The 16,283-nt window shown below is 53.8% G+C and overlaps 1 protein-coding gene across 4 annotated transcripts; it reads left to right on the plus strand.

Annotated features, from left to right (window-relative positions):
• The first annotated feature begins 446 nt into the window (after positions 1 to 446).
• Capn10 (calpain 10) lies at positions 447 to 16,022 on the plus strand. Of its 4 annotated transcripts, none has more exons than XR_003848865.1 (13): positions 447 to 3,728; positions 6,728 to 6,859; positions 7,142 to 7,338; positions 8,098 to 8,315; positions 10,292 to 10,433; positions 10,878 to 10,949; positions 11,146 to 11,312; positions 11,544 to 11,806; positions 12,611 to 12,813; positions 12,951 to 13,212; positions 14,949 to 15,030; positions 15,264 to 15,309; positions 15,593 to 16,022. XR_003848865.1 is itself a non-coding variant. In XM_017797165.2 (13 exons), exons 1-13 carry the CDS (start codon positions 3,588 to 3,590, stop codon positions 15,620 to 15,622), a joined length of 2,073 nt encoding a protein of 690 aa, XP_017652654.1. In that variant the 5' UTR covers positions 447 to 3,587; the 3' UTR covers positions 15,623 to 16,022. The 4 variants fall into 4 exon arrangements, 3 of the variants coding, with proteins under 3 accessions (XP_017652654.1, XP_029417502.1, XP_008827361.1); XM_017797165.2 differs by having other exon boundaries at positions 14,831 to 15,030; XM_008829139.3 differs by lacking the exon at positions 10,878 to 10,949 and having other exon boundaries at positions 448 to 3,728; positions 14,831 to 15,030.
• The last annotated feature ends 261 nt before the right edge of the window (positions 16,023 to 16,283 follow it).

Genomic DNA, 16,283 nt, shown 5'->3' on the forward strand with positions numbered 1-16,283 from the left:
CGTTCTCCGCACACTGGTCCCTGGCCGTTGGCTTGTTGCAGGTGGTTCCAAGCTGACTTCAACAGTTGGCAGCAGTCAAGTTGCACAAACTGGCAACTGGAGGTCAGGATACCTGGTGTTGTATCTTCTGCACAGCAGGGAGACGACTGCAGGCCCCTGGCTGCTTTTGCATGTACGTGCAGGTGTACTTTCTCACCCACCTTATGGTAGTGCCTATGCAAAAGTTTTGACAACTGAGAAACAAGCTGTAAAGTAGGTGGCTGGTTCTCAGCCCAAGGTGTCGGCACTGAGGGGAGGTTCTTGGTGGACAGGTTAAGGCACCATGTACCCTGTTTCTTTTTTAAAGAAAAAAATTTATTTTAATTTTATGTGTGTTTATTGCCTCCATGTAGGTAAGAGAATCCCCTTGGACAGATGAGGCTGTTGGATCCCCTGGAACTGGAGTTATGGACAGTTGTTAGCTGCCATGTGGGTGCTGGGATTCAAACCTGGGTCTTCTGCAAGAACAGCCAGTGTCTTAACCACTGAGCCATCTCTCCAAGCCCCATACCGTTTCTTAAGGGTCAGGGACCTGAGGCTTGCTGGATTATGCTGGGCTGAAATAGCCAGTGAACCCCACCCAGGGTTCACATCTCTGTGTTCCCAATGCTGGGGGGTTAAACACAACATGGCCTAGAACTTGATATGCAGACCAGGATGGCCTGGAATTCAGAGATCCTCCTGCCTCTGCTTACTGAATGCTGGGGTTACAGGCACCTGCCACCACACATGGCTTATGTCTGGTTTCTTGTGGGTGCCGAGGGTGGGACTCAGGTCCTCATGTTCTGCAGTAGGCATTTACCTACTGAGCCACATCCCCTGCTTCCCAGATTGCTATGTCTCGCTATCCAGAGCTGGAGTACCATCTTCTTTTTGAACTACTGACTTTTGAGCTAGGAAGAGGTCAGACTCCCTAGATCACCTTAGCTGCCAGAAAACCAAGAACTGAAACCAGTGTTGTTGCTAAGGAGAGAGCAGCTATGTGGTGGGTCCTCAGCAAACATGGCAGTTTGCCAAACAAGGACTTTGCCCTTGACTCAGTATTCACCACCTCCTCCTGCTGTTGCTGCCTAGTCCTTTACTGGGGAACCTCAAATCTCCCTTCCCTAAGACTAGGTTTACCTCGGTTCCCCTCCTCATCCTCAGCTTAACTGGTTAGTCTGCAAGCCAGACACTAGCTTTGCTTTTCATCTCTGTATCTCCTTGGGAATGCAATGACCAGCAGAGGCATGTTCAGCTATTACCACTCAACAGTAATGTGGGGTACAGAGGAGGAGGATCTCCCAGCTGAGGAAGGCGGGGAACACTCCCTTGAAAAACTAGCAGTTATCTAGGCAGAACACACGGAGCAACATCACAGGAAATGGCAAGAAGGGTTCAGGTTCTACAAGGCACCTGAACACCCATGGGCTTGCAAAGGAAGTGGTTTGGTGTCTGAGTCCTCTGACTGGGAACCAGGGTGACTGTGGAGATGGGTGCAATGAGGGACCTTCACACAAAAGGGTGTCACTATGCAGCCCTGGGTGGCCTGGAACTTTATGTGGACCAATTTGTCCTCCTGAGAGCTGGGATTATAGGTGTGACACCACATCTACTTTGATTTGAAACTACGTGCCTTGGTTGTGGAGACTGGTATCAAGAACGACCTGCCTCCACACTCTCTTTTTCTTTCTCTACCTAGGCTGCTTCTAGCCCTTCTTGGTACCCCAGGAGCCAAGCAGAAGGGGTCTGAGGGAGAAGGGATCTTCTCCAGATAGGTCAAGGATACATGGCAAATGGACTACAGGGTACCTAGGTAGAGTGAAGGTCTAAGCAATCAACCAAAAAGCTGCCCTGGCACCACTTCTGGCTAAAGCACAAGCATCCCGCAGGCCTGGACTATTGCCTAACCAGCACCAAGTGTCTTTCTGTCCTTTCCAGATCCTGGAGGCCTGACTCAACACATGACCCAGCCCCAAACAAGGATGTGGCGCTTGTTGTCCTGAGTTTGTCAACACCAGTGAGTATCACAGTAAAGGTCCCTGATGAGTTTGAATCTTGAGTAGTTCCAGCTCTGCCAACTAACCCTACCAGCCAACTGGGGGAGGGGGGGGGGCTAGTTGTCCAGCACTCAGAGAAAGGGAGAATTTGCCTTACTCCTCCAGGCCCAAGGTCTCATTCCTGTCAGCTACCGTTCTGTTGCCTGTCTGCAAGAGTCAGAATCACGTGGGTCAACAGCATGCCTGCTAAAGACAAAGCATTCCAGAGAGGTGTTGGATTATGTAGCCACTCCTTTTCTTGAACATCAAAAAGGAGTATCCTGGGCCTCAAATCATGCGGCTAGAGCCTGGTCGGGTCAAGGCAACAGAGTCATGCGACCAGAACACATGCTGCTCATGCAGGTGCTGCCCGGCCTCTCACAGGGAGAAGTTCCAACAGTCATGGGAACTGTAGGTTCCCAACCAGCAGGTTAAGATCCTGAGCCCTGAACCACGTTTTTTCCTCTTCCAGAAGTCAGTACGTGTTCTACTTCACTCTGACCATCCTTTACATCCCAAGGCTGAGTCAAAGTAGCCTAAGGAAGCAAAATCTGAGCAGCCCTCACGGGACACACAGCTGTCGCTAGAAGAGACCCCTTCCCCTGCTTGGCCCTGTACGAAGGCTGCAGCCTTGAGAAGCACAGCCTTAGGCTGGCCGGCGTCCTTCCTGGGGATAAGGTAGGTCCCCGCAGCCAGGAGTGGATCCCAGCAGGTCCTCAGGTCACTCTCGTCATCTCCCACGGCACGAGTGACCATGAGTTCCAACCGCAAGTCCAGGAGGTAAGCAGCCACCTGGAGATGCAAGGACGCTCCAGCCGCATCCCCCGACCCCGTCTTGGAACAAACGCCCAGGCCCAGCAAGGTCCAAGCCCGGTGACGCCTCTGCCTTCCCAGAACAGCGCAACCACCGCGGCGCAGGAAGCAGATCCGCCTGGGACCGCTCGCCATGGGCTTTCCTGGGCCAATTTCTCAGAGAGCCACGGCGGCGACGACAGCTTCCTGCACTCAGACGGAAGGAGCTGCGCGTTCTGGGAAAGAGACGCCATCGGGGAGTCCCGCTGCATGCTGGGAGCGGCACGGCATGCTGGGATAGGTAGTCCACGAAGTGACGTAGGCCAAGGCGTCCATTCAGGTGCCGGTGACCCCTGTGAACCGCAAGTTCAAGCGACTGGAGCTACGTGGACCCAAAGACAAGGCGTTTTGGTGTGTCTGGGGCGGCCCGCCTCGGGAGAACCCGTGAGTTGAAGCAAGTTCTCGGGGAGTGTAGCCATCGCAGTCCTCCCGGAGCTCCGCCCCCGGGCTCGGGGCGACAGGAGCACTCTTGAGCTGGCGGCTGTCTCACGTGACCGAGCACCGCGCCTGGTTGGCTGCAGCCGGAGTTACCTAGACGACGGAGCGAGTGTCGTCGGGAGCATCTGCGCTGGCCGGCCTAGCGGTCTAGGCAAACGCCAGCCCACGTCACGGCCTCGCAGTCGTTCCAGGGAGGCGAGCGCGTCCACGGGCTGCAGATGGGAGCGCAGGGCGCCGAGAATGCGGGCGGGCCGGGCCGAGACGCCGGCGCGGGAGCTCTTCCAGGACGCCGCGTTCCCCGCCTTGGACTCCTCGCTCTTTTCCAGCTTGTCCACGCCTCTAGCCCAGTTTCGGGAGGACATCACTTGGAGACGGCCCCAGGTGCGGCGGGGCCTCCGGCCGGGGCGGGTGGAACGGAGCCGGGGTTCTCGGGCTAGCTGGTCCCCGCCGCCCGGACGACAGAGCCTCCAGTTGTGGAGGCTGGAAGCAATCGGACGGCTTGGTTTTGAGATATTTCCTATAGAACTTGACCGGAGGTATTTGCACCAAGATATACTGACTCGATTAAAAAACAACAACATATCCTGTTAACTTATTTTTATGTGTATGAGTGTGTTGGCTGCATGTGAGTGCACCTATGTCATACAGTGTCCACGGAGGTCGGAAGAGGGTGTCGGATCCCGGGGAACTGGAGTTACAGTTGGTTGTTAGCTGCCACGTGGATGCTGGGAGTTGAACCTGGGTCTTCTCCGAGAGCAGCCAGTGCGCTTAACCCCTGAGCCCTTCCTCAGCCCCAAGAAATTGTTCTTCCATGCAGTAGAAGGGCGTGGAAGGAAGCACTATTTCGAGGTCCATTCCACCATCTAAGCTTGATCAGCTGTAATTCATCATTCCAGGACAAACCTCTCTTGGCTTTGCATTTTGTTCTCATAGCACTCGGTGTTTGGCCGTGCATTCAAGAGATGGTACACAACAGGGAGATGAATCAGAGCATGTTGGTAAAAGCTGAGGGACAGTTGTGTTGGCACCTTGTGACTCCTGTAAATGGTGGAGCTAGCTGAGGTGAGGCAAGTGTTGTAAAATAGGAAAGTTCCTGCCACTGGTTTCTGGACCAGTTGGTTGCAGGTGTGTTCAGTTGCACAATTTTATCTGCAGGAGCAAATCGTTGATTGATCACAGCTGTGTAAGGGCTGGTGGAAGGCCCGGGTGTTGGAACACAGTCCCACTTGCTTGCTTCTCTCTGAGCAGTGCCTGTCCCTGGCTTCCGGGTTGGAGTCCTCTGCTGGTCACCACCAGCCCTGCTTAAGTGCTGTGCTGTGATGTCTGCTCCTCACAACAGCAGCACCTCTCATGCCCTTCCTGATGAGCCAGGCTGAGGCCACAGAGAGAACTGCAGCAGAAGTTCCTATTTGCAGCTGCAGCTCGGACAGACTCAGATGGTTCTCGAGCCTAGTGCTTCTGTTAGTGTTTTTGGGTGGCTTATCTGCTGAACACCACAGGGTACAGCCTGCTTCACATGAATACAGTCCTACTGGACACAGCTGAATGGCCACCAGCCCTTATGCAGCCAGAACTGCTTGGCTTGATGGGTGTTCAGGAGCAGTCTGGTTTTCTTGGGCAACACCAAGAGTCAAGGGAGAGAAGGCAAGAGCCAGAACAGGAAGAGCCGTGTTGCAATGCCGTTGGAATTTAGGTTTTGTTTTTACTTTAAAAATGGGGTTTACGTGCAATGAGAGACCAGTAAAAGGTTTTCAATTAAGGAGTGATTATAGTGGACTGCTTTAAGAAGCTTACTCATTGGGGACCAGGCACAGGATGATGGGGGAAGGTAAAAGGTATTTAATGCCTTTTAATTATTTTTTGACAAATGTTTTGTATTGTAGCTATGTGAGTGTTTCACCCATTCATAATCAAAATAACAGCAGTAAACAAGACAGAAAAAGAATAATGGGAAAGAAACTCATTGGTGCACCTGCGAGGGAAATGGCTGCACGGAAGGAAGGCTGGCTGCCTTTCCGCATTCCTAGGGGAGGATGGTACCTCAGGTTAGCCTGGCAGCTGGTTGGTTGGGGCCTTGCAACTGATGTGTTTGAGAATACTTCGGAAGGAGCAGCTGTGTGAAGTAGCTGAGCTAAAGGCAGAATCAAGGACTTCTTCAGTCTGTGAGATGGCTCATGAGGGTAAAGTCATGTGCTGCCAAGCCTGATGACCTAAGTTTGATCCCTGGGAAGGAGAGGACCCATTCCTATAAGTTGGCCTCTGATCTCCACATGTGTGCTCTGGCACACACATGTACAAAGTGAGTGAAAGAATGATGTCTTGCTTTCTGACCAGGGACTGGTGTGAGGTGGTCCTAGGTAAAGCCTGCCTTGCCTCCCTGGTTCAGGTGGAGCTGTTGGATAGTCAGGTCAGAAGCTCAAGAGGAGTGTAATAGATGGTTTACAGTATCTTGGAAGAGCATCTCAGGAGCTGGAGGGGTAGAAAAAGGGGCTCAAAACTCAGCCTTGAGCCCTAATATGCAGTGATACAAGTGGGTACCCCAACAAATAGGTGAGAAACAGCGGACAGTGTGGAGAGAGGACCAGAGGAACATGTGGCACCATGGACACTGATGGGGTCTTCCATGGCCTTAAGGGTCGGGACAGTCAGCTGTTCTGGAAGCTACTGAAAGACCAGCCTCACCTGTTGGATTTGACACCACTCAGGTGATGCTGACAAGGCGGTCTGGGGGCATGATTGATCCAGGAGCCGAAGGAGTACTCGTGCTGAGAGGGACAGGAGGCAGCAGTTGGGTTGGCAGCCCCTCTGAGACAGCAAAGGGAACCTAGGAGGGGAATATAGTGCTGATGGATATTAAAGTCAGGCATTCTCTGGACTGCCCACATGTTGATGGGATCTGCTCCAGGAGGGGGATGTTTGAGCACGTGGGAAGGAGGTGTGACAGGAGGAGTCCAGCTCCAAGGTAGAAGAGGGGTGATCAATAGCTTGACGCAGGAGACCAGATCGGCAGATCAGGTGTGCAGGCAAAGGAGTGATGATGGTTTGAGAAGAGGGAGAAAAAGAAAGGCAGGAGATTGAGGGATGTGGGAAACTAAACCTTGTAGAGGCACAGTTGGCTCTCCAGCAGCATAGAGGACCCATTTGGTATTTGCCACCATGAACTTACGAAGTGAAACTGGTTTCTAAACCAGCACTTAGCTCTTCAAAAAGGGGCACCCACAATTGGAGTATTGTCAGTGAGGAAGGTGTGTAGAGATGTTTCATGGGGAACAGCGGCCAAGAAGGCACTGCAGGATAGTGGCTGTGGAGCAGCCTCCCTAGCCCATCTGGATCCTCATCTTCTTAGATTGAAGATCTAACTCTGGATAACTTTATTTCAGGAAATTTGTGCCACTCCCCAGCTGTTGCCAGATAACCCATGGGAAGGACAGGTGAAGCAAGGGCTGCTGGGAGATTGCTGGTTCCTGTGTGCCTGTGCTGCCCTGCAGAAGCATCGACACCTTCTGGACCAGGTACAGGCCACCTCAGGCTTCTCCCACCCTCTTCCTCTCGCCTGCCCAGAACAGGAAGTTCAGAAGTGGGGCCTGCTGCAGCACATCTGTGGTTGTGCAGCATGGGTGGTGAGGGGTGTCAGAGTTTACCATGACACAGATATTTAGGTGTGGTATCCAGCAAAGCCCTTTGCTCTCAGCAGGTGCCTTTGCAGAACTGTAGAGGACACACTGTTAGGATGCTGAGGAGTGCAGTGATGCTGGTCTTATGCTGTCTCTCTGGCCTCTCTTTGTGCATGTTAGGTTTTTCCTCCAGGACAGCCAAGCTGGTCTGACCAGGAATACTGTGGCCTCTTCACCTGCAGAATTTGGCAGTTTGGACACTGGGAGGAGGTGACCATAGATGACCGGCTGCCTTGTCTTGCAGGGAGACTCTGCTTCTCCCGGTGCCAGAGAGAGGATGTGTTCTGGCTTCCTTTACTGGAAAAGGCCTATGCCAAGTATGTGTTCTCTGGGGAGATAGGGCCAGACTGGGTGGCTTCAGCACCCAGGCTGTGCCCTGAGTCCCATTTCATCTGCCCTGGGCTGCAGAGCCCTGTACAATCCTCAGGAACTGGCAGCCAGTCCTGGGCACCGTGGACACTCTACTCTCAGGCCTGTGGTTTGTGCTCCCTGCCCACTCTTTACCTTCCCACATTTCCCAGGCCTCCACAGAGAGACGGCCTGAGTGCCTTCATTCCTTAGTCCCAGAAGGGGACTGTGTCCCCTGTGTCCGTTTCTAGATATTCGGGACAAGTTGCTAGGGAGGGACGAGCCCTGCATGGAGCAGCATTGGTTATCACACCCATGCTGTCATTTGAGTCCCTGATTGAACAGCTGTCCCTCCTACATGGCATTTGGTAGCTTACCGAAGGAGCCTGGCTGATGGGCAGGTGTCTTAGCAGAGGGACTCAAGGCTGTCGTGATGTCAGTGCTTTGGGGATCATGGAGTTTGAGCTTCAGAGATGGAGCTTCTGCTCTTCTCTCCTTGTCCTTTGCCCACATTGGAGGCAGGACCTTCTGGACCTGGGCAGAGAGCAGGGACACAGCAGAATGTGGCATTCACAGCTGGGTGAAGCTGTGTAGAGTATGGGGGGCCTTGTGTCTAGGTGTGGCAAGTGTGTGGGCTAGAAGATGTGGGGTATGATGCACTGTGGACAGGAGCAGCAGGAAGACCCCCAGCGGCATGGCTCATGCCCTCTGTGTTTGTGGTTCACTAGAGTCCACGGGTCCTATGAGCACTTATGGGCAGGGCAGGTGGCAGATGCCTTGGTGGACCTCACTGGAAGCTTGGCAGAAAGGTGGAACCTGAAGGAGATTCTGGGAGCCAATGGTTGGCAGGACAAATCCCGTGGCGGGGAGCACAGCACTTGTCGGCAGCTACTCCGCCTGAAGGACCAGTGTCTGATCAGCTGCTCCGTGCTCAATCCCAGACCGGGTAAGGCTTGTGACCACACATTCTCCTCACCGCTCCCCCCCACCTCGGATACCCCCTTAGCTTGTTACAGAGAAGGACGTCTGTCCATGAGAGGGCTGTCTGGGTTTGTGTCCTTCTCTGTCCCTTCAGAAGGAGGTGACCCTCTTTTTCAAGACCAGTCCTTTCACCTAGAACAAGGCAGGACCCACCTTGAGTCCACTGATGCTCAGAGAAGGCTTACAAGAGGCAGGAACAGCAGCTGGCTTATTGGGCTCATCATCTCTGCCCCATTTGGGGAACTGGCAGAGTCCAAAACCCTTCTCCATCTTAGCAACTCTCATTAGGGTTCGTTAACGAAAGTATGTTGACAAGGAAAGAAAGGCTTGCCTGGATGCGACCACTTAGGACTTTACTGCACTTTCAAGTTCTTCATAAATGTTGTTTTGTTATACACCATTTTCTGTTATTGCATAAACTTTGGCAATGTCTTACTCCATTAATGGACCTGCTGTGGTTTTCTTGATCCTTCTCTGATGTTGGATGTTTCAGATATTTGTCTGAGACAAGATCTCACTATATAGTCCAGGCTTGCCTGGAACTGCAGTCCTGTGTTTGATTCCCAGATGCTGAGATGACAGATGTGTACTACCGTGCCCCACTAGATGTATCTGGTAGCTATAAGTAATACCGTGAACATCTTTACAATAGTCTATTAACATTTAAGATTATTTTTGTAATATAACTTTGCTTCAAAAATATGAACCTCGGGTGCTAGGAAATAGTTCAGTGAGTAAAGTCCTGCACAGCATGAGGACCTAAATTCAGTCTTCAGTACCTGTACGAAAAGCTAGGCATGGTGATGTAATCCCAGCCCTGGGCACGTAGAGACAGGGGATCCCTGGGGCTTTCTTGACAGCAGGTGTAGCCCAAGTCGGTGAGCCCCAGGTCCCATTGAGAGAGTCTGTCTCAAAAAACTGAGGACAGATGGTTCCTGAGGACCACCACCAGGGTTGTCTTCTGGCCTCCACACACATACACATGTGCACATGCACCTCTACTTCCCACATAAACACACAGATAATACAGACTATCAAAATAAACCAAAAACATGTTGGCAGTCACACTGGCCAGGCCAAAATTGGGGGTGTGGGATCACCGCAGTCTGGGATCCCCTCAGGTAGATCCTGAGATGGAAGGGAAGAGCTGTGGGGTGGGGAGAACCATGGGTGTGTGCTTTCTGCCAGCCCCCCTGGGCAGCAAGCCACTGGAGCTGCTCATGTAGGCAGCCCCAGGGTATGGGAGGTCTGACTCCTGGCACTTCTGGTCTTAGAGAAGCCCTCACCTGGAAATGGCTGCTGGAACCCACTGACACATTAAGGACTCGGGCTGGGTAGGATTCCAAGAGCGGCCCTTAGTGCCTTCGTGAGTAGAGCAGGCTCACCTAGGCTCTCCTGCCCCCTTTCTTGCTTACACCCTCCCTAGAGCAGCACTGCCCTTTGTCTCCTCATCAGTGACCCTTTGATCTAAGGTCTCGGCCAAATGGATGCCTCTTGGCTGTGAGTCCCGCCCATTGACTGTGGAATGTCCCTTCTGTTGGGTTTGCCTAAAGGAGGGCTGTCTTGATCATTCATGATTTCAGACGTGTCAGTGCCAGTAATAGCAGTGGCATACTTGAGAGCTTGTCTTGAAACAGGCCCAGAGGAGGGAATAGCTTGAGCAGAACCAATCCCCAGTGGTAACTAGCTAGAAAGAAATAGCTTTCCCTTAATGGGCCTCAACAGCAGTTGGGTATCCATCATCCCCAGATGGCCCATCCATCTTCCCTTCATGGCACAGAATGCCACGTGTATATAGCTGACTTGTGGTTAGGAACAGAGCTCCTATGCTCTGTGGAGACCCAGAGCATCTTCCTGGCAAGGAGGCAGGGAGCTGTGTATCCTGTCCATTTGGGGCACATGGTGATGCTGTTCTTGCACACGACTGAGCTATTCTCACAGGTGCCAGAGAGCTGGGGGAGTTCCATGCCTTCATTGTCTCAGATCTGCGGGAGCTCTGGAGTCAGGCTGGCCGGTGTATCCTGTTGCTGCGGATTCAGAACCCATGGGGTCGGCGCTGTTGGCAGGGGCTCTGGAGAGAGGGGTGAGTGTCAGGAGGACTATGATGTTGGAGGAGGGACTGAGACCCTAGGGGCACCCACATCCCATCCCCCCACCCCCCGGTCTGTGCCGTGGTCATGTCCAGGGCAGTGCTTGGTTTTTTGTGGCAAAGCCTAGCACCTGCTTGTGCACCTCCATGCTCTGTCTGCAGCTCAAGAGATCTGTAAGACCATGGGACCTTGGTGATTTTAAGGGTATGGGGTTCTGTCTTGGGCACCTACAGGATGGCATATGCCTGACTAGGCTCTGGGATGAGCAGGAGTTTAGGGGTGGCCTGTAGCCAAAGATCTCAGCTCAGTTTTAAGACCCTCCCAACTAAGCCAGGATCCCCTTGAAGTCTGGAGCTGCTTCAAAGCTCCTAGATTCCAACTACCCCCGAGCCCAGGCTGGGCCTGATGCCACTAAACAACAGCAGTGTACTCCTCAGTGTGGCTACTCCTTCAGAGACTAAAGGGTCAGGACTCTGGTGTGAAAGCCCTGGGAAGAAGCACATTCTCAGGTAAGGACGTCCGTTCTGATGCACGGCCACTACACAGAAAGCACCTCCCATAGGGCACTTCTTAGCAAGGGAGTGGGCCATGCAGATGATGCTGGCAGAAACTTGGGGCTCTCTATCCCCCAGGTTTCCTCTGCCCTGCTTGCCAGCTGACACGCATCTTTCTCAGGAGCTTGCACTGAAGTGAGGTTTCCTGCAGGGGCAAAGGGTGGAGCCAGGTGGAGCCAGCCGAGGAGTCTGAGCTGCTGTCACAGCTCCAGGAAGGGGAGTTCTGGATGGAGGAAGAGGAGTTTCTCAGGGAGTTTGATGAGGTCACCATTGGCTACCCGGTCACAAAGGCTGGCCACCTGCAGAGCCTTTACACAGGTAGGACAAGCAGAAGTGGACTCTGCCCTCTGAAGTCAGGAACCTGAGCAGGAGGCAACCAGTAACTCCGGATACAACCCTCTCTAGGCCTCACTCACTGTCTGGGCCTGGAGAAGGGGCGTGGTGGACTTTGGGGAGGGTGGGCTGACTGCCACTGGTATATTTGCTTCAGCCCATGGGTGTCACAGGGCCAGCAAGATTCTTGAAGCTGATGCATATCTCCCCCACTAGAGAAGGTGCTGTGCCATGCACAGGCACTGCCTGGTGCCTGGGTTCCAGGGCAGTCAGCCGGAGGCTGCCGGAACAACAGTTGCTTTCCCTGCAACCCCAAGTTCTGGCTGCGGCTCCTGGAACCCAGTGAGGTATGTGTGGCTGTCCTGCAGAGACCCCGGAGGTGCTCAGTGGGCCAGCTTCGGGCACTGGTGAGTGCCAGCCCAGCACCAGTGAACCTTCTGAGCAAGGACTACCAGGCTGTGGGCCTGCACATCTGGAAGGTAACTCCATCTGATGGCCCTATCCTGTAGTGGACAGATGTGCAGACCTATGGGAGGCCTGGGTCTCAGGACCACACACGCTTGGGCATAGATCCCTTTCCCCATAGTCCTCTGTCGTCTGGCCTCAGACACCTCTGATCCCCTGACACACCCAGCTCCGATTCAAAGTCCACCCACCCTAGCGAGGACGCAGAAGCTAGTCTGACTCCCTCAACCCTCAGGCCCTACTGTGTGGGTGGAGCCACCCCAAGTGAGGAGTCTCCCACCAGACCAGGGCTGCCACTTGCCCTGTGTCCTCTGCCTGCCCCCTTCCTCCATCTCTTCCCTTACAACCTTATAAACCTAGAGGGTTGTTCTCAGATCAGTCTCAGACACTTGGCCAATTTTTAAAATCAGCTGTATCCTTGGCCAGGTGGGTCAGAGGCTGCTGCTCACTTACTCAGTGACTAGATTTTAATCTTATGTATCTTGATAATACCTGACAACTCACACCACTGATCATTGTTCCTTTGTGGATGTGGCCTACCTTATGGTCCTTTCCTCTTGCAAGAAACGTTACTGGAAAGTGCCTTGTCCAGCAGTCTCCAGGCTGCACTGGTCACAGGCTTTATGAGTGTAGTGGTTTGGATTTATCTGCTGTGTCTGGCACTGAAGTGGAGGGAAGCCCTGGCTCTGTGACTTCCCAGCAGTACCCCAAGAGGATGGATGTGTGGGTTCTCTCCTGGGAGCTCCCCTGGAACAGGAATGCAGAGGCCCAGGATGTGGATAAAGTTCTCCTCAGAGCCTCTGCCTTCATTCTCCCAGGTGGAGAAGCGGCGGGTCAGCCTGCCCAGGGTCCTCTCTGCACCCCCTGTGGCTGGCACCACGTGCCATGCATATGACCGTGAGGTCCACTTGCGCTGCGAGCTCTCCCCAGGCTACTACCTGGCTGTGCCTAGCACCTTCTTGAAGGATGTGCCAGGACAGTTCCTGCTCCGAGTCTTCTCCACTGGGAAAGTGTCCCTCAGGTGAGGAGCCAGGATTAGCTGGGCTTCCAGTTGGACTGAGGCCTGTGGAGGAGCAGAGGCTGGGTGTGAGAGTAGGACGTGGGCTGGCTCCTTTGGCGCAGGCTACCAGCACTCTCTGTGCTTGTCCTCCTAACCAGTGTTGTCAGGTCAGCCACCAAGGGTTCATCGCCTGGAACAGCCCTGCCTGCAGGCGAGTGGGAGACCGTGCAGCTGCAGGGCTGCTGGAGAGCTGGCCAGACAGCTGGGGGCAGCAGGAACTTTGCCTCTTACCCTCGCAACCCCTGCCTCCCATTCTCCGTTCCTGAGGATGCTGGTCCTCGGTACGTCCGTATCACCCTGCAGCAACACTGCCAGCTCAGTGACAGCCAGCTCCACCCTATTGGCTTCCATGTCTTCCAGGTGAGCTGGGTGTTCAGAGAGGCCCCCAGGGAATCTGTTCTGGTCTCAGCATCTGCTGTGATACAAAGACTGGCTTCTGTCATTTGGGCCTGGTGGCCCAGCCAGCTGGCCTCAGGGAAAACAAGCTTTCAGGTTTCACAAAGTCTGTACTCATTGGAGTCTGAACAGCTTACCCAGCTCAGAATTCCTGTGTCTGAGGGCAGTCAACCCAGGATGTGCCTCCTGCCTTGGGATCCCGGGTCTGGGGTCTGCTCTGGGGGTTTTGAGGCAGAGGCCCAGGCCCACCGTGAGGTAGATGTGGTCCCAGGTAGTTACCGCAGGGAAGCCTCACTAATACCACAGGCAGTGGTCACACACTCATGGACCACACCAGGTCTTACAGCCCCTCCTCCTTCCCCTGTCACCAAGTATTCCAGGCGGGGCTGTCAGGAGCTGTGTCAGGGAAGCAGGCAGAGCGAGAGGTCATGATCTGGGCTTCTCTTGGAGAGCCATAGCATCCAGAACAGGCAAGGGAGGAGGCTCATATGCTTGGCCACAGCAGATAGCATGAGTCTGCTGCGCTAGTCAGTCAGCAAGCCCCGAGAATTCCATACAGGCACCGCCATGGTTGAGCGAGAGAGAGCTCTTAGGAGCCTTGCTCAGACTTGTTCCATCTCATTGTGGCACCCGAGTCTGCACAAGCCTGCAGGTGGGCTCATCCCTACCCAGGCCAGCACTGAGACAAGTTGGAGACCGACCCCTGGGCATGTGACTCAGCAACTCTGCAGTGGGGTTGTTGGCCAGGCTAGCCAAGATGAGGGCAAGAGGTGACACCAAGGGGCCTCAGCCTGGGAGCTGCTCTTGTGGCCAAGGAGCCCTGCATGTGTCAGCCTCTCAGCCAGCCACTCTTACCTGCAGCCTGCTCAGACTGTGAAGGATCAGTGAGTCTCAGACCCCCCGCTGCTTCCTTGACCTGGCCCTATTTTACCTTTTAACCAGCAGTCGGGAACACACAGGGCAGACTTTTAGTTGGAGATGAACTGTACTAGAGATCAGGGATTACAGACTACACATTCCATGATGACAGTAAGGAGACTCCACCCCATGAGGCTGTGTTCATTTGGGGCCCCACTTCAGGGTGAGCATTGCCTGAGGGTGTCCTGGGCTACACCAGTGTTCGTTGTGTTGGGCTGAAGCATGTGTACCTGGAATGTAGGTGACTTGGGGAGGAGAACGCAGGATTTTCTCAGCCAGAGGGTTCTATTTGTCAGGGTGAGGGTGGAGGATGGGGGACAGGGGTTTTATGAGTGCATCCCAGGAAGCTGGAAGGAGATTCCTGAAATCTTGGGCCAGGCCATATGGAGTTCTAAAAAGAGCCCCTGCCTGGGAGGCCTGGTTAGTGGTTAGTGTGTAAAACTGGCCCTTGGTGATCTGGTGCTCTTCACTGGCCAGGGTGGCCTGGCTCTATGGCTTTGCTCGTTGGCAAAGGGGTATGCATGGCTGGAGCACTAGTAGTATCAGGGGCCCCAGCAGCTACTGGTGACCCTGGCAGCATGCCCTCAGCTAGGGCCGTGTGGAGGGAGAGCACACAGGAGCCACCCTGTGCAGGTCTCCCCATGCTGATGCCACAATCCCTCAGGTTCCAGTAGGTGGTGAAGACCAGGATGCAGGCTCCCTGTTGCTCCAGGAGCCACTGCTAAGCTGTGTGCCACATCGCTACACCCAGGAAGTAAGCAGGCTCTGCCTCCTGTCTACAGGGACCTACAAGGTTGTGCCCTCCACTTACCTGCCAGATGTAGAGGGCACCTTCACAGTGACCATAGCAACCAGAATAGACAGGTATGACTCCAGGACTTGGATGTTAGAGGGCGTTGAGGACTTCAGGATTGTAGCACTTAATGTCTTCCCATTATTCCCTTCTGCTTGCCCTAAACACCTAAGATTCTGCTGTCCTGGCAGAGGCAAGAGGCAGGCATGTGGGCCTTGGGACTCCATGCCTAGGAGAGAGGGCCTGGATCTGATATGAGGCACGCAAGGCAGGTCTGTGGGATGACCTGACACTCTCTCCACAGGCGATCTATTCACAGCCAGGAGATGCTGGGCCAGCTCCTCCAGGAGGTTTGTATGAAGTACCCCTAGCTCAGCTTACCTGCCTGCAGCTGCCTGGTCCTCTGGAATCTTGGTTCTCTCAGCCCCTCCCAGTAGCCTTGACGTAGGCAACCTCTTTCTGAGATGTGAGGTGCTTCATCCAGCAGCTGCTGCTGACCCTGGGAAGTGTGACCTCGCCCCAAGAGTCACCTCCAAGGACCTGGGAGCTGGGGCTGAGTCTCACCCCTGGAGTGGTTGGAAGGGCAAGGCAGCAGGGCAGAGACTAGGGCCTGACCTCTCCTCCTCCCCTCAGGTCTCCTTCATGGCAGTAATGAGAACCTGATGTGACGACCCACATGCTGGCTCAGGCTGTGGCCTGCAGCGACTGTTACTCAACATCAATCACACCTCCAGCCATTGCTGAGCCGAGGTCACCTCTCAGCTCTGAGGGGTGACTGTATATCCTGAGGTTGAAGCAAGGTGCTCTGCCCTTGATGGAAGCCAACTTGGGGTCAAGCCATGCTGCAGGGGCAAGAATTCCAAGAGGCATCTTTATTCCTCAGTAGAGACCAGGAAATTCCAGGGGCCCAGACACGCTGCAGAGGACTTTGCAGAGCCCTCACATCCTTTCTGACTCCAGAGGACTTTTACCAGGCAGGAAGATTATGACAAATGTTGAAAACTATTACTTGAAATATTTTTAAGACGAATTTGTAAATAAACATGAATAATTTATGACTTGATCTTGTTCCACGAAGCCCAAGGCTTCATCGGCTTCTAAGAAGCCAGCTGTGGTGCTGAAAGGTGAGAGCAGCACAGTGAGGTGAGAGGTGGGAAGGAGAAGAATCTGAGGCTGAGTTTTGCTGTCCTACTTTGCCTTTTCTGACTACAATTTCCCCTTGGACTGGGACGTCTGACCCCAGTGGTGGTATAAGGGTGTCGGTCCGTCATGAGTTAATCCCAGTTAGATGCTTGGAGTCTAGGATTAGCTGCAGTGAGTTAGG

Source organism: Nannospalax galili, unplaced genomic scaffold (assembly GCF_000622305.1).
Source record: "Nannospalax galili isolate Female #2095 unplaced genomic scaffold, S.galili_v1.0 scaffold453, whole genome shotgun sequence".
Taxonomy (NCBI): Eukaryota; Metazoa; Chordata; class Mammalia; order Rodentia; family Spalacidae; genus Nannospalax; species Nannospalax galili.